General features: G+C 55.3%; 1 protein-coding gene and 1 non-coding gene across 2 annotated transcripts; one reads left to right on the forward strand and one right to left on the reverse strand.

Annotated features, from left to right (window-relative positions):
* The first annotated feature begins 1,524 nt into the window (after positions 1-1,524).
* TRNAW-CCA (transfer RNA tryptophan (anticodon CCA)) lies at positions 1,525-1,596 on the forward strand. The gene has a single exon. It is a non-coding gene; the product is annotated as a tRNA-Trp (tRNA).
* Positions 1,597-11,287: 9,691 nt separating this feature from the next.
* On the reverse strand, positions 11,288-13,675 carry KLHDC7A (kelch domain containing 7A). Its single transcript, XM_052636371.1, has one exon. It carries the CDS (start codon positions 13,673-13,675, stop codon positions 11,288-11,290), a length of 2,388 nt encoding a protein of 795 aa, XP_052492331.1.
* Between the last annotated feature and the right edge of the window lie 1,067 nt (positions 13,676-14,742).

Genomic DNA, 14,742 nt, shown 5'->3' on the forward strand with positions numbered 1-14,742 from the left:
TCTCATCTTTCATGTCACAGCTTCAGTGCCACCTCCTCTGAGAAGCCACTCGGAGCGCAGCGCGCCCCGTCTCTCCGGCCACTCTGCGGCTCTCTCCATTCACTTCCTGTGCTGAGCGTGCGCCGGCCTGCCTCCACTTCATGTGGTTGCTCACCTGTGCACTCCTGGCTTCCCCAGGAGAATGTATCCAACCTGTTCACAACCAGGACCCCAGCACCTTGCAGGGAATGGACATTTAATAAGCATCCATGTTTTATTTGTTTTACTTTATTTATTTATTTTAATTGGAGGCTAGTTACTTTATAATATTGTGGTGGTTTTTGCCATACACTGACATGAATCAGCCATGGGTGTACATGTGTCCCCCATCCTGAACCCCCTCCCACCTCCCTCCCCATCCCATCCCTCAGGGTCATCCCAGAGCACCGGCCCCGAGCACCCTGTCTCACGCATCGAACCTGGACTGGCGATCTGTTTCACGTTGGTAATACCCATGTTTCAGTGCTGTTCTCTCAGATCACCCCACCCTCGCCTTCTCCCACAGAGTGCGAAAGCCTGTTCTTTACATCTGTGTCTCTTCTGCTGTCTCGCATACAGGGTCATCGTTACCATCTTCCTAAATTCCATTTATATGCATTAATACACTGTATTGGTGTTTTTCTTTCTGGCTTACTTCTGTCTGTATAATAGGCTCCAGTTTCATCCACCTCATTAGAACTGATTCAAATGTATTCTTTTTAATGGCTGAGTAATACTCCATTGTGTGTATGTACCACAGCTTTCTTATCCATTCGTCTGCCGATGGGCATCTAGGTCACTTCCATGTCCAAGCTATTGTAAGCAATGCTGCGGTGAACTTTGGGGTACACGTGTCTCTTTCAATTCTGGTTTCCTAGGTGTGTATGCCCAGCAGTGGGAATCAGCATCCATCTTAAGGGCACATAATTGCATAATTAGGACCCACAATGTAAGATAATAGTTAACATGTTTTATTCCTTGACTTTCTCCCAGCTAGCACTCAGAGTAATGAGTGTAGGGTGAGGAGGGAGCAAGTTCATGGGGAACAGAGAGCTCACTTTTCCCTTTGTCTTTCCCCATGGGAATGAGGAAGGGGCCGTAACATCTTTGATAAATGAGCTATTGATTATTTTGCCCCAGAGTATCCCACTGAGCTGGGCTCTGCGTAGTTTGTGGAACTTTCCAGAATGAATGAAGCCCAGTGTGTTTTTGTGCTTAAGGCACATTTCTAATCATCTGTGCTGACGGAGCAGAGAACTTCCTTATTCTTGTAAGGGATGTTTTCCAAAGTCAAAGACACCTTTTACTTACCAGGGCCGGGGGTGGGGGGTGAGGAATGGGCCTTAGAGTTTAACGAGCACGGAGTTTCGGTTTGGGATGATGAAGAAGTTCAGGCGATGGACGATGGGGATGGGTGCAAACCACGGAGGCGTACTTACTGCCTCTGAACGGCACGCTTGAAAAAATGGCTAAATCGGTGAGTTTTCGGTTATGTATATTTTATCTTCCCTGGTGGCTCAGAGGTTAAAGCGTCTGCCTCCAACGCGGGAGACCCAGGTTCGATCCCTGGGTCGGGAAGATCCCCTGGAGAAGGAAATGGCAATCCACTCCAGTATTCTTGCCTGGAGAATCCCCTGGACGGAGAAGCCTAGTAGGTTACAGTCCACGGGGTCGCAAAGAGTCGGACACAATGAAAAGAAATCCAGTGATACATCCTTCAAGCTTGAAAGTAGTCACGTTATTCTGAGAGCAGGAAAGGTCAATTCTACAGTAAATACAGAGTAAGACCCTGCTTTTAATTTTTTTAATTACGGGTAATGAGGGACTAGAAATAAAGATGTCAAAGGCAGTGACGGATTATTTTGGGGTGGGAGTGACTTCCACTGCCTCCTTCGGGTTTCTCTGTATTTTCCCATTCATATGTTCTGCAATAACTTTTTTTGTTTGCTTTTGAAGAATTAGAAAGAGTGTATGTTGATTTATTTTTGGCTGCCCTGGGCGTTCGTTGCTATGCGTGGGCTTTCTCTAGTTGCGACGGGCAGGGGCTATGCCTGCTTAGGGAGCACAGGCTTCTCACTGTGGCGGTCTCCCTCGTTTCAGAGCACAGGCTCTGCAGCGACAGCTCAGTAGCTGCGGCTTAGATGCTCTGCGGCACGTGGAAACTTCCCGGACCAGGGGCCGAACCCGTATCCCTGGCACTGGCAGGTGGATTCTTAACTACTGGACCTCCAGGGAAGTCCGTACCTGTTTGTCAGAACAATAACTGTTGGTGTATCTTTTGTAAACAGATAAAACATAGACACACAACACGAGAAAGTACTTGAAGCCATTGGATCGCACATTTTCAAGTGGTTACATGTATATTTTACCCCAGTTAAAATGCTTTTTTTAAAGACAGCTTAAAGATATGATGTTCCTGGGTGTTCTTGAGGTTGATATTGCCCCAATTTGCCATCATTCGTCACAAACCCACCCCACTGTATAGTCCAGGGGAGACAGACCAGGCTTGGAAAGTGACATCAGGGGGCTGAAAGATACCAGGCATGGGTTTTAAAGGGGTCTATGTACAATCCAACATTTTGGCTCCTTCAGATAAGACAGAAAGCGTCTGTAAGAGCAGGCATTTTTGTTTTTTTAAAGAGTTCACTCAGAATTTGTTATGATTTAAATTGAGGGCAAGTTAAAGCTAACCCTCCTATTTTCTACAAAGTCAAGATTGCTAAGGGTGATAGTATAAACACGATTGCAAGAGAAACAATCACAGGTCTTCAGAACATAAGCTGTTTTCAGGGACGCAGAGCCACCACATCACTTTGACACTCATTTCAAATCAGGACACATTATATTTGTGTAGTGTTTTTAACCTTCTAGAGTGTATTCAGGCTTTTAATTTATTGCACTATCCAGCAAGTGGTGTAAAAGTGGCTTTTCCTTTTAGATGAGAGATGCCAGAGCTTGTTTGAAATAGGGGTGGTGGTTGGTGCCAGGGCTGTGAAGGCCTAAAGAAGGTAAGAGGGAGTGGGTAGGGGGAAGGAGGGTGTGCCTCCGCTACAGTCCCTGGGAGGCAGAAGGAGCAGGCGGCAATGTGAATACAGCGGACAGGAGTGACTTCGTTAAGGGGTGTTATCTAGGAGCCAGGGTAGAGCCCGAGCCTGAGCTCCCGCCTGGAGCTGAGGGAGCCGGGGTGTTTATATACCACCTCCTGCCAGCCAGGCCCTCTGGGGCTGGGGGGAGTGGTGCCTCCCCAGGCGGTGCAGCTTGCCCTTCCTGTGGGCAGCGGACAGGAGCTGACAGCTGCAGCAGCACCACTGTGCTCTGGCCTGTGGGAGCTGAGAGGCCCCCTCTGCCCTGATATTGCATGCCAACAGGAAGGATGTTTAAGGAAAGGGCAGAAGGGTATGATACAGTCCTTCCTGGAGACAGTGGATCAACCCATCTGGGCAGTGCTGCACAGCCAGCCACAGGACTTGGTGCATTTCAAACCAGGACACAGCTCAGCTTCCTCTGAGCTGAGCAGTGTGGCTGCTCCATGCTGGTGCCAAGGATGGAGGCAGACGAGACATTCTCGCTACCCATGGGGAGCTCACTGGGGCGAGTGGACCTGGAGACCGAGGCTGAAGTGTTGGAGGGTTAAGTGTGTGGCATGAGGTGCCCTGATTGACGTGTGGGGAACAACCTGGCCAGGGATGCTGAGACCACACATTCAAGCTGAGAAATGGACTGTTTCCTGCCATATAAGTACACTAGGATGTCACAGTCACCAGCAATTGCAGCCACCGTGGATGTTGAGCTGGTGAGCCCCGGGGAAACTCAGGAAGGAAAGGACAGCTGCCATCCAGCACCCATCAGACGGCAGCCACGCTCCACGGTGAGCCCTGAGGACACTCAGGATGTGAAAACACAGCATACTGGCTGCAGATATCTGAGGTGTATATCCAAAGAATGATTTCAGTGAGCCAGAATCTTGCATCATCTCATGCATAGCTCAGGTCAGTTGCTCAGTCGTGTCCAACTCTGCGACCGTGTGGACTGCAGCACCCTAGGCCTCCCTGTCCATCACCAACTCCCAGAGCCTACTCAAACTCATGCCACCCAACCATCCATCCTCTGTTGTCCCTTTCTCCTCCCACCTTCAATCTTTCACAACATCAGGGTCTTTTCCAATGAGTCAGTTCTTCCCATCAGGTGGCCAAAGTATTTGGAGTTTCAGCTTCAGCATCCCTCCTTCCAATGAATATTCAGGACTGATCTCCTTTAGGATGGACTGGTTGGATCTCCTTGCAGTCCACGGGACTCTCAAGAGTCTTCTCCAACACCACAGTTCAAAAGCATCCATTCTTTGGCGCTCCGCTTTCTTCACAGTCCAACTCTCACATCCATACATGACTATTGGAAAAGCCATAGCTTTGACGAGATGGACCTTTGTTGGCAAAGTGCTAATTTTAACTTGAGATATCTGGCTTCTTTAACAACATGCTTTTCTTATTCCCGGCTACCTGCCCTTTGTGGCAAAGCTCCTATATATATTCTAGCTCCTCTCCCCACCTCCTTGGAGCAGCTTCTCAGAGCTGTCTGAAACGCTGTCTCCCATGCTAAAGTCCTCGTTTTGTCCAATAGAACTTAACTGGCAACTCTCATACTGCACATTTTTTGAAAGTCTACGTGGGAAAGTTGGGCCATTCTCTTGAACTTCAGCCTCCTTTGCTGTGAAATAGTGATGACAGTGTGGATCTCACGGCAGCGCTGTGTCGCTTGCGTATTGCTCAGTTCCAAGCCACTCGAGTATGTAGTGGCTTAAACCCATAGCCTGCTGTTTCATTCATGCATCAGTGAATCGGCCCTGTTGTCTCAAAGAAAAACAAAAAACCTGGAAGTTGAGGCTAAGCTGGGCTGTGCTCAGCTGTGTCTGATTCTTCCCACCCCAAGGGCTGCCTTCTGCTAGACTCCTCTGTCCATGGAATTTTCCAGGCAAGGAAACTAGAGAGGATTGCCATTTCCCACTCCAGGGGATCTTTCCAACCCAGGGATCGAACCTGCGTCTCCTACATCTCTTGCACTGGCAGGTGGCTTGTTTACCACTGAGCCACCTGAGAAGCCTGTTATGTTTCATTTAATGGACAAACTGAGGACTTAAGCCCAGGACACAGCATCTCAGATAACTCTGAGGGACTGCTCCCAAGAGGTAAGGGAGGGAGTTCAGGAAGTATAGGAGGTTTTGCAACAAAAACCAGGTACTTACAACATCAAAAGATTACTGTTAGTTAAGGAACGTTAGATATCTCAAGTTACGGCATCTAGTGCTTTAGAGTCGGGCTCACTTTCACTCCTTTGATACCTGCCTCCGCTGTCTGGGGCCACTGTCCTGTGTGTCCTGCCCTGTGTCTCCTCTATGCGCACCGCTGTGGGTGGCTGCAGGGGCTGACTGCTAGATGCGGGAGCATCCTGCCTCCGGCCGGTGCTCCCTCAGGGCTCACTGTCCAGAGAGCTACAATGTGGTGGCTTGAGGGTGGCAATGTCCTTTGTTTACTGACAGGGCCGGCAAGACTTTTCATTCACGGCACTCTGGGCTGGGTGCAGCCAGGCGGTCTCCTGGTCTTGGCTGGGATTGCTCGCTGGGGTGTCTGTGGTCAGTGGCTTGTGTCTGGCCAGCTGTGGACTGGGGGAGCTGATAAGCAGACCATGTGTCTCCCACGTGTCCAGGAGGCTAGCCCAGGCTTGTGCCCACCGTGGACATCTCAGGGTTGTTAAGAGCAAGAGAGTAAACCCAGCATCCAAGCTATTAAAAGCAAGTATCGGGGATTCCCTGGCAGTCCAGTGGTTAAGACTCAGCGTTTTCATTGCGGTGGCCCAGGTTCAATCTCTAGTCAGGGAACTAAAATTCCAGAAGCTGTATGGTGCAGCTAAAACATAGGAGAATATTATATTAAATGGGAAAAAGTAAGTGCAGAAGAATACAAACATATTAAAAAAAAAAAGGAAGTCTCATGGCCAGATCAAGGGTGGAGAAATTGATGGAAAGGGGAGAATTTGGCCCATTTTGCCATCTACTAGATTGTTTTGAGCATAAAATGAAATCATATAAGCACAGTGCCTGCATGTGTGTGTGCTAAGTCACTTCAGTCGTGTCCAACTCTACGAGACCCTATGACTGTAGCCCACCAGGCTCCTCTGTCCATGGGATTCTCCAGGCAAGAATTCTGGAGCTGGTTGCCATGCCCTCCTCCAGGGGATCTTCACAAACCAGATATCGAAGCCACATCTCGTATGTCCCCTGCACTGGCAGGTGGGTTCTTTACCCCCAGCGCCATTAGTACTCAATAAATGTATTAACAATGATTGCTTTCTCTCCTCCAATTTTTTAATAACAAGGGCAGATTTTAGAATAGGTCTCAAATAATAACTTTCAATTTTGTGAAATGTCCTGCCTCCATTTCCTCCCCTGTATTATGAGGATAATCACTTCCAGGCAGAGATGTTCCAAGAAGGACTTGATGAGGGAATGATGGTTAAGGGTTTGCGCAGAGCGCGGAGTGGGGGAATATGGCCGTCATCATTGGTACAAGATCCGCGTCTCCACTGCCTCCCTGCACACACAGAAAAAGGCGACCAAGACTCGATCAGTTTTTCATTTTTATTTTGACCCACATCCCACTTGTCAAAAAACCTGAGTCTGCCTGGGAGCTGTTTTTAGAGGCTCGCCCTGTGGCAGTCCTCTCTTCTGGTTCCCCAGCTGCCTGTCCCCTCATCTCCTACCCCTGGGGGCACTGCCTCCCTTTGCCTTTCAGCACAATTTGTCCACCCAGCCTCCTGTCTGCCTGGGAGGCTCCTCCTGGCAGAGCCACAGCCTCAGGGGACTCTGAGGGCGACCCTGGGGCCACAAGTGGCTTCCAGGAAAGATGACAAAGATGGGAAGTGCTGGGCACCTGACTGGCTCTGATTGTCTGCAGGCCAGACACAGCGCATGGGCCTCCCAGGCACTCTGAGAGGCTCCTGCCCTCCCATCTGTACCATCTTGGACCTTCTCAAGGTTTCCAGGGGCTCCGAGCAGCCTCTGGAGCTCTTCACTGCTGTCGGATGCCCTGGGGAAATGCCTAATGCTTTGAGTCTGTGAACCTCAGGTCAGCCAGTCACTCACCCTGTTAAAGGACCGCAGAGGTTCATCTCAAAGCCCGGATGGTCTATGCATAGCTTGAGCCTCCTTCCCCAGTCCCTAGACCTTGTCAAACAAGATGGGGCGTCTGGAGCTTAAATGTCAGACGACCTCCTTCCACAGGACCAGGCCAGTGAGAAACGGCAGTGGGCGTATGAGGGATCCCTCCCCTGAGCTGGCTCACAGCAGCCTCCCTGCAGAAGACGATGCTGCTTCTGGGACCGACCGTGGAGCAGCCCCTGGACCAGTCCTTACAGCTCCGCTGGAGGCTGGCGGTGGCAAACCCTTTTGACAGGTGCAGGTGTGGAGCATCGGAGAGCTTCAGACGGTTTCTTTTGAGTTCCAGTTTCAAGGATAGAGCATCATCGGCCAGTGGGGGATGGACAGGGATGAGGGGCAGGAGACAGCAGACGCCACGTCCTTGGCTCTGTGCTTCACGGTAGAGGAAGGGAAAGGACGCTGTGCTGAGTCGGCAGGCCAGGGTCAAGGATGCTTTTCAGGAGACTGGGGGTCTTTAGCAAGTGTCCTGGTGCTCACTGAGCCTCACTCTTCTCACTTGTAAACTGGGCTTGTGAGGGGAGGCGTAAAAAGCGAGCTCAGTGCCTGGCGTGCAGGGCGGGAACCCTTGTCTTGCATTCTAGCTCCAGGAATCCCCCAGGGCAGCAGGGCCTCCGGCCTCGCCCTTCCCACTGGCCATTCTCAAGGGCAGCTCTGTGCCCTGCAGCAAGAGCGAAACCCAGGCCCCAGGCAGGCAACGGCTGCGGTTGCTATGGTTGTTTCAGCAACCTGGTTCTTCCAGACGGAACTGCTTCTCTGGTAAATATTGATGGAGGCCTCAGACAGAGAGGAACGTGAAAACAAAGGGTGCTTTATTTATGACAGAAAAAGAAACCAACAGGAAAAAAAAATATCTACAGCCCTGACGGAGGGGGGAATGTTTAAATAAACCATGGCAGGTCCACTGGATGGAATATTGTGCAACTACTGAATGATGTTTACCGAGGGTTTGTAATAACACGGGAAAATGCTTATTCTATAAAGCTCAGTTAAAAAAAAAGGAAGCAACTGAATTGTATATTCAGCATAATCACACCGAGGCAAAAATCAAGCCAAAGAAAAATCACACGCAGGAAAACAGACCGGAGGGACCCACACCACAGCGGGGGTTTGTCTTTGGGTAGAAAATTGGGGAGATTTTCTGACACCTTTCTCTATTTTCCAATTTTTTTCTATAATGGCATGGTTGGCCTAATGTGCAAAACAACTCAAAGTTAAGGTTTTTGTTTCTGTTTTCCTAAAGAAGAAAGAACTCACATTAGGAAAGAAGGACAGATGAGCCACGGAGAAGCCAAGCAACACAGAGGCCGCTCTGAGGCCGAGGGCGAGAGGACAACGGATGCAGCTGTTACAGAGGCCAGTGGAGGTGCTGGGGTCTGCCAGCACGGAGCCACGCGGGCTGGCTGACGCCCAGCACGAATTCAGATGGCGCATCTGTGTGTTATTCTGACCCTCCCCCCTAAATGTGTATACTTCCCTGGTGGCTCAGACGGTAAAGCGTCTGCCTACAACGCAGAAGACCTGGGTTCGATCCCTGGGTCGGGAAGATCCCCTGGAGAAGGAAATGGCAACCCGCTCCAGTGTTCTTGCCTGGAAAATTCCATGGATGGAGGAGCCTGGTGGGCTACAGTCCACGGGGTCGCAAAGAGTCGGACACGACTGAACAACCACAGAATGAACCCTGACTGTCACAGCCCCGGGGGTCTCTGTAGCCCCCAAACTGCCTTGCCCTGACACTACGGCCCTGACGGCTTTCATCCCTAAATCCAGCTCTGGAGGCCCAATCCAGAAACGCACTAGCCCTGATCTGCTGGTGATGACTTCCTGGGGCCCTGGGCAGAAGTAGTTCTGAGTCCGCGGAAAGAGCTCAACAAGAAAGGACACGGCGATCGTCAGCGATGTCTGCCGTGGGAGCGCAGGAGGCAGACGAGACACACGGCCCCATTCTGTCTCAGCCTCGGCCGGAGTCTCAGCTCTCCCTTGGCCACGAAGAACACAGCCACCACCACTGGGTCTAGAACCAGCTTCGCTGCTTTACCCCTTGACCGTTTCCCCAGTCCCTGCCGTATTTATGTGACGGGCTTCTGAAGGTTTTCCCAGAGCGAGCCCTAGCTCTCACCCTTGGCGTGGAGCCTCCCCCCATACCCTACCCAGCTCGGCTGAGGTCTTATCCTCTGCCTGGCTCCTTATTGGAGGCCTGCCCCTGGCCTCGATCTGGCTCTGCCTGTTCCGGCTCCCAGATGGGGCTCTCCACCCTTTCCCCTGCCCGGCATCACGTCTCCCCTCCCCCTGGGTCCCCGGGAGGTCCATGACCGCGTGCTGACTCTGAACTTGAGCATGGCCTTGGTGGTGGAGGGGGTTTGGAGAGGAGGTCACTCTCCCAGGCTCCAGCCACAGTCTCAGCTATCTTTCCTCCCCCAGCGTCCAGCCTAGAAATAAATGAAGCTGCCTCACCTCCCAAGCCCTAGAGTAGGGAAGGCAGGCTTCTGTGGTCCAAGGAGAGGCTTCATCTCTACACCAACCTCCTCTGCTTCTTTGTTCCAACCCCGCCTCTTCCAGAAAGACCCCCAGCTCAGCCCCGGCAGCTGCAGTGACGCAGGCTCCTGCCAGGATCCCCTGGGACTGGGGAGCGCTTTCCACAGGTGCTCACCTTTATCCCCCAGGCAGAGAAGGACACGGATTGCTCTTCCCATTTTCAACACAGGGATGCCAAAGTCTGAGCACTCCCATCTCCCCACCTGTCAGGCCCGCCGTGGCGCACCTGCCTTCTCGTCTTTCCTGATGCCGCCACTCACTTTAGAAATAGTCCCGGCTCTCCTGGCTTCCGGCTGGTACCAAGAGCACGACTGCTTTCCTGTCGGTGTACGCATCTCCCTTGGAGGTGGAACAGGGCCACGGTAATACGCTGGACTAGTCTCTCTCCCCTCCTTCTGGGAAGAAAAGGTAACTTCCCAAGGGTGGAAGCTTCCCTCCCTCTGAGAATTTGCCAAACCTGATGTGAAAGGAGGGCCCAGCCTCCCGGTGTAGCAGGAGAGCTTGCTGGTCCCTCAGCTCCACCGTGGGCCTGCCCCTCCCTGGCCCGCTCCTGCTGATGAGGCAGACCAGGCGACGACAGGCACAAGGGATGGCAAAGGGTGCCATCACCTCTCACACCCTGGAAGGGCTGCCCCCAGCTCGCAAGGTGAGGGCTGGGTTGCATGAGTGGCTGTACTGTGAAGGGTTCTGAGATCTGGGGAGAGAGTGTGGTGGTCAAATAACAATGGGCCCAGCAGGAGGGTGGCCCTTGGATCACTTTTTTTTTCCTTGCCATCAACTGTATTCTCAGTAGACCCTGCAAACAGATGTGCCTTTATAAACCGATGCTAAACATGGAGGCTTCTCCTCTTTCCAGTATACTGGAATTCCGTGTAATGAGAAAAAGCAAAGCAGGCTTTGGTCAACTCCCTCTGCAGGCAAGAGTTCCCGTGGGCGGCTTCAGCTGGCCTTCTGCTGCTCCTCCAGCCATCGCTCCCTCTGGCTGGGCCCCCTGGGGCTCCCCGGGCTTGTCCTAGTCCTGCTGAACAGCCCCCCTCGATTTTCTCCACCTGTGTGTGTCCCAGGTGTTTCTGGAGGTTGGGGCTCAGTGCCCAAAGGTTAGGAAGAGGCCCTGCTGGCTTAGAGAGGGCTGGCCCAGATCCAGCAGGGTCAGCTTGAGGGGTCACTGGGAGTCAAAAAACCTCTGGAACTGTGCCTGTGTTAAGGCTGTGCCCCTGAACTTTGCTGGGGTCCTGGTACCCCCTCCCCACCAAATTCAGTCCTCAAGCAAGATGGTGGCCAACCTTGCAGATGTGGGCACCCTGGGCCTCAGAGCATCAGTCCTCAGTCTCATTTTCACACTAGGGCTGCTGCCCAGAGAGGGCAAGACGCAACTAAGAAGCCCAGACCGTGGAGCAGATGGGATTGAAATTCACCTCTTGTCGGCCAGATTCCCCTGCGCCCCGATCGCCCAGAAATGGCCCATGCCGCGGTGGGTAGGGCTGTTTTTCCGTCTAGTCTTGCAGAAGGAGCCCAGCAGATGGGCCGCTAGACCCTGGTCTGGGGCACATCAGGACCGGGCAAGGTCAGGACGGTGGGCAGGAGGGTGCCCTGCGGGGAGGGGAAGGCCTGCAGCATTTCGGGCACAAACCTGGGCGAGATGCAGTCGGCCAGGAAGCGCAGCGTGCGCCGGCGCCCCACGCAGTAGACCAGCTCGTCCACCACGGCGCACTGGAAGGCGTCGGGGTACGGCGTCCGGTATGTGGCGCACTCGTACCAGAGGCGGGCGCTGGCGCTGCAGCGGTACACGCTGATGCCCAGGCTGCGGTTGAGGTCAAAGCGATAGAGGAAGCCTCTGATCGCCACCATCTCGGCCGTGCGGTCCCTGCCTCCCCCGGTGGGCGCGGCGCGCCAGCGCTGCTCCCGGGCGGAGAAGCGCAGCAGCAGGTAGCGCAGCGAGCCCCCCGTGACGAAGAGCTCGCCCCCGCTCGCCGCCGCCGTGTGCGCCAGGGCGAAGGTGTCGTTGGGCAGCGGCGGCGCAAAGGTCCAGCGGTCCAGGCGAGGGTCGTAGCGTTCCACCGTGTTCAGACACTCGCCCCCGACGGCGTACAGCTGCCCGTCCAGGGCCACCAGCCGGCAGTGCGGCCGCGCCTGGTTCAGGGGGCACACCTCGCTCCAGATGTCCGTCAGCGGGTTGTAGCAGAAGACGCGCTTGGAGGGCTGGCGCCCCGAGCCCTGGCAGCCGGACACCAGGAAGAGGTAATTGAAGAGGCTGCAGATGGCGCAGCCCCGGGACACAGCCTCGGGCGGCAGGCGGGCCAGCGGGCGCCAGGCGTCCTGCTCATCGTCGTAGCAGCAGAGGCGGCCAGAGCCTTCCTGGGGGCACACGTCGGCCACCACTAGGTGCTTGCGCCCCCGGAGCCGGCGCTGGAGGACCAGCTCCCGCTCCGCCCCGCTCAGGCACCCGTAGACCGGGCTCCGCAGGGCCTGGAGGTAGTTGTCACTCATCACCTTGTAGGCGGCCTCCTTCAGGGGCTCCAGTTTCTTCCTCTTGGCAAAGGTCAGCGCCTCGTAGCAATTGCCCAGATCCAGGTGGACCTCTGGGGCTGATCCAGGGCTGAGCGGGGGGTGGAAGAAATTGGTGCCAGCCACAGAGTGCACATGGGGCTTCCCGCGGCTTCCGGCTGAGCTGGACTCAGGAGAATCCTGGGACATGGGGCAGGTGGGCGCGGCTCTCTGGTCTGGGCAGGATGGAGCAGCCTCCCCAAAGCCGTCGAGCTGCAGCTGAAGCTCTGGGTTCTCCACGATCTGAAGGAGGCTCTCCTTGCGGCTGAAGCCTCGCGTGGAGCGGGAGGGGTCAGACTGGGGGGAGGCGGCCGTCTCCAGTCTGCCTTCTCCGTCATCGGCGGGCCGTCCAGATGCTGTCCTTGTTCCCAGGGGGCCTGACACTGACTCAGGGGCTGGAGCCCCTGCTGGGGCAGCTGTTGGGGAGGCTAGCCTGCTCCTGGAGGTGGCCTGAGAGGTGGACTCCACATAGTAATCGTACACCTTGCCCTTCAGCCTGGGCCTGATCCCCTCCAACTTCTCCGGTATGAAATTCTCCTCTACTCGAACCCGGGCCACAGACGAGAAGGTGTAGGAGGCGTCGGAGGCGCCCTCCTGCTGACGCAGGGCCAGGCCCAGGTCCGAGGCAGCCTGGAGGGCCCCTGCCTCCTCCCTGTGGACCCCTGACGCGTGGGTAAAGACCCAGCTGTTGTTCATGTCACACTGGCCTTCACAGTGGGCCGCCTGACCTTCATAGGGGGATTCCTGCTCCCCGCTCCCTGGATGCTTGGGGAGTCCACTGTCCTGCCCGGGAGCGAGCTCACCACCCACACGGCCTCTCTCCACAGCGGGGAGGCCAGCTGGGGGGTTTGGGGATTTGCTGCACTGATTGGGGCAATGGGGCAGCTCGGGCTTACCGTCCACAGCTGTTCTGGCTTCCTGGCCTCCGCACCGAGGAGCTGGCAGGTCAGAGTCCGGGCGCTGCCCAGCGTGCTCCTCTCCAGCACGGTTCCTTCCAGCTTTCCTAGCCTCTCTAGCTTCTGAGACTGCGGATGAAGCTCTGGTGGCCGGGACTCTGGAGGCCTCTGTGTTCTCCCAGCTGCAGCCTGGCAGTCCTGTGGCCCCCTTGCTTCCCCTTCGGCGTCTCAGGTCCCACCGTGGTGCCCTGGGAACAGCCTCCTGGGCGGCAGGCTGCCTGGAGTCCCCTGCCTCCCCCTCAGCCTCAGCCTTGGTGTCCGTCCCCCGCGGTGGGGCCCGGGCTGGCCTGGACTTGTACAGCCTGTAGGCTGCAGTCAGCAGGAGCAGGGCAGCAGCAGACAGCACCAGCTGGCCCGTCAGCTGCATGTCCAGATGCCAGTCCTGGGCCTCTGCTCCTCCTCCTCTGGGGAGCATGTTCCCAAGCCGACCTGGGGCAGAGGAATGTCAAGAATCCGATTAATGATTGCCCAATAGGGGACGGTTCCTGGTTCCTGCTGGGCTGAGCGGGAGGGGGTTTGGGGCGAGCTCTGGCTGGGCCAGTGAAGAGTTGAAGCAAAGGTGACTTTTGAGCTGGCAGAGTTGGCCACCGAGGCCTGGGGCTGGCAGAGTGAGGTGGCTGGCCTCCCTGGGATCCTTCGGTGCTTTTCCCTGGGGGTGGGAGGCATCTGCCCGGAGGAGGCTGAGCTTGTGATCACCACCCACGCCAGCCGTGGCCGGAGGGGGCTCGGCACGTCCAGCGGGCTCTTGAAGAGGGAGGAAGCTCTCGGTCAAACAGTCACCCGATGCTAGGGAACGCTCGGGGTGGGAGGCTGCTTGTGTACGTCCTGTTTTCTCTTTTGCAAATCCGCTGGGCTGGGAGGTTGGGTGTGGTGAGCTGCGGAGCAGGTGGAGCCACGGCAGGTGTGGTGAGAGGTCCTTCTGGGTCTGCACTCTTCCTGTTGAGGTCGGTGGGTCCCCACGGCGGGGTTGGTCTGCAGGCAGCAGCCGGGGAGGCTGAGCCGGGAGCTGGGCCAAGCCCCCTGACCTGGCTCCTGAATGACTGCCCTCTTTCCCTGCCCGATGAGGTGCCTGAGAAAACCAGCCTTGGGGTTGGAGTTGGGGGAAAATCACGGCGTTCGTACCTAGATCAGGGACAAACATGGGGCGCATCCTCACCCTTGGAACCAGACAGCCTCAGACAGTCAGAGGCTGCGGGAGTCTCACTCGCCTCCCGTCTCAGCAGCGCCTGGCTCTGCCGCTAAGCTGTGTGACCTCAGGCAAGTGAGTGCACCTCGCTCTGCCTCCGTTTCTCCATCTGAAAGATAGGGGGAACAGCCCCTCGTAACGTGGTGAGAGCGAGACGGGTTGCCGTGTGTAAAGGGCGCAGGGCCGAGCTCCTGTGGAAAGGCTTTGTCCATGTCACCCACTCCTCCTCTTTCTCACCGTCGGCGCCATCATCATCGCGTGAATCGTCATCGGCTGGACCTTTGGAGGCACTGGTG

The sequence above is a fragment of the Budorcas taxicolor genome, chromosome 2 (genome assembly GCF_023091745.1).
Source record: "Budorcas taxicolor isolate Tak-1 chromosome 2, Takin1.1, whole genome shotgun sequence".
Lineage (NCBI taxonomy): Eukaryota > Metazoa > Chordata > Mammalia > Artiodactyla > Bovidae > Budorcas > Budorcas taxicolor.

Excerpts from the sequence above, each read along its gene's own strand:
- KLHDC7A (XM_052636371.1), bottom strand. The coding sequence starts at position 13,675 with ATGCTCCCCAGAGGAGGAGGAGCAGAGGCCCAGGACTGGCATCTGGAC.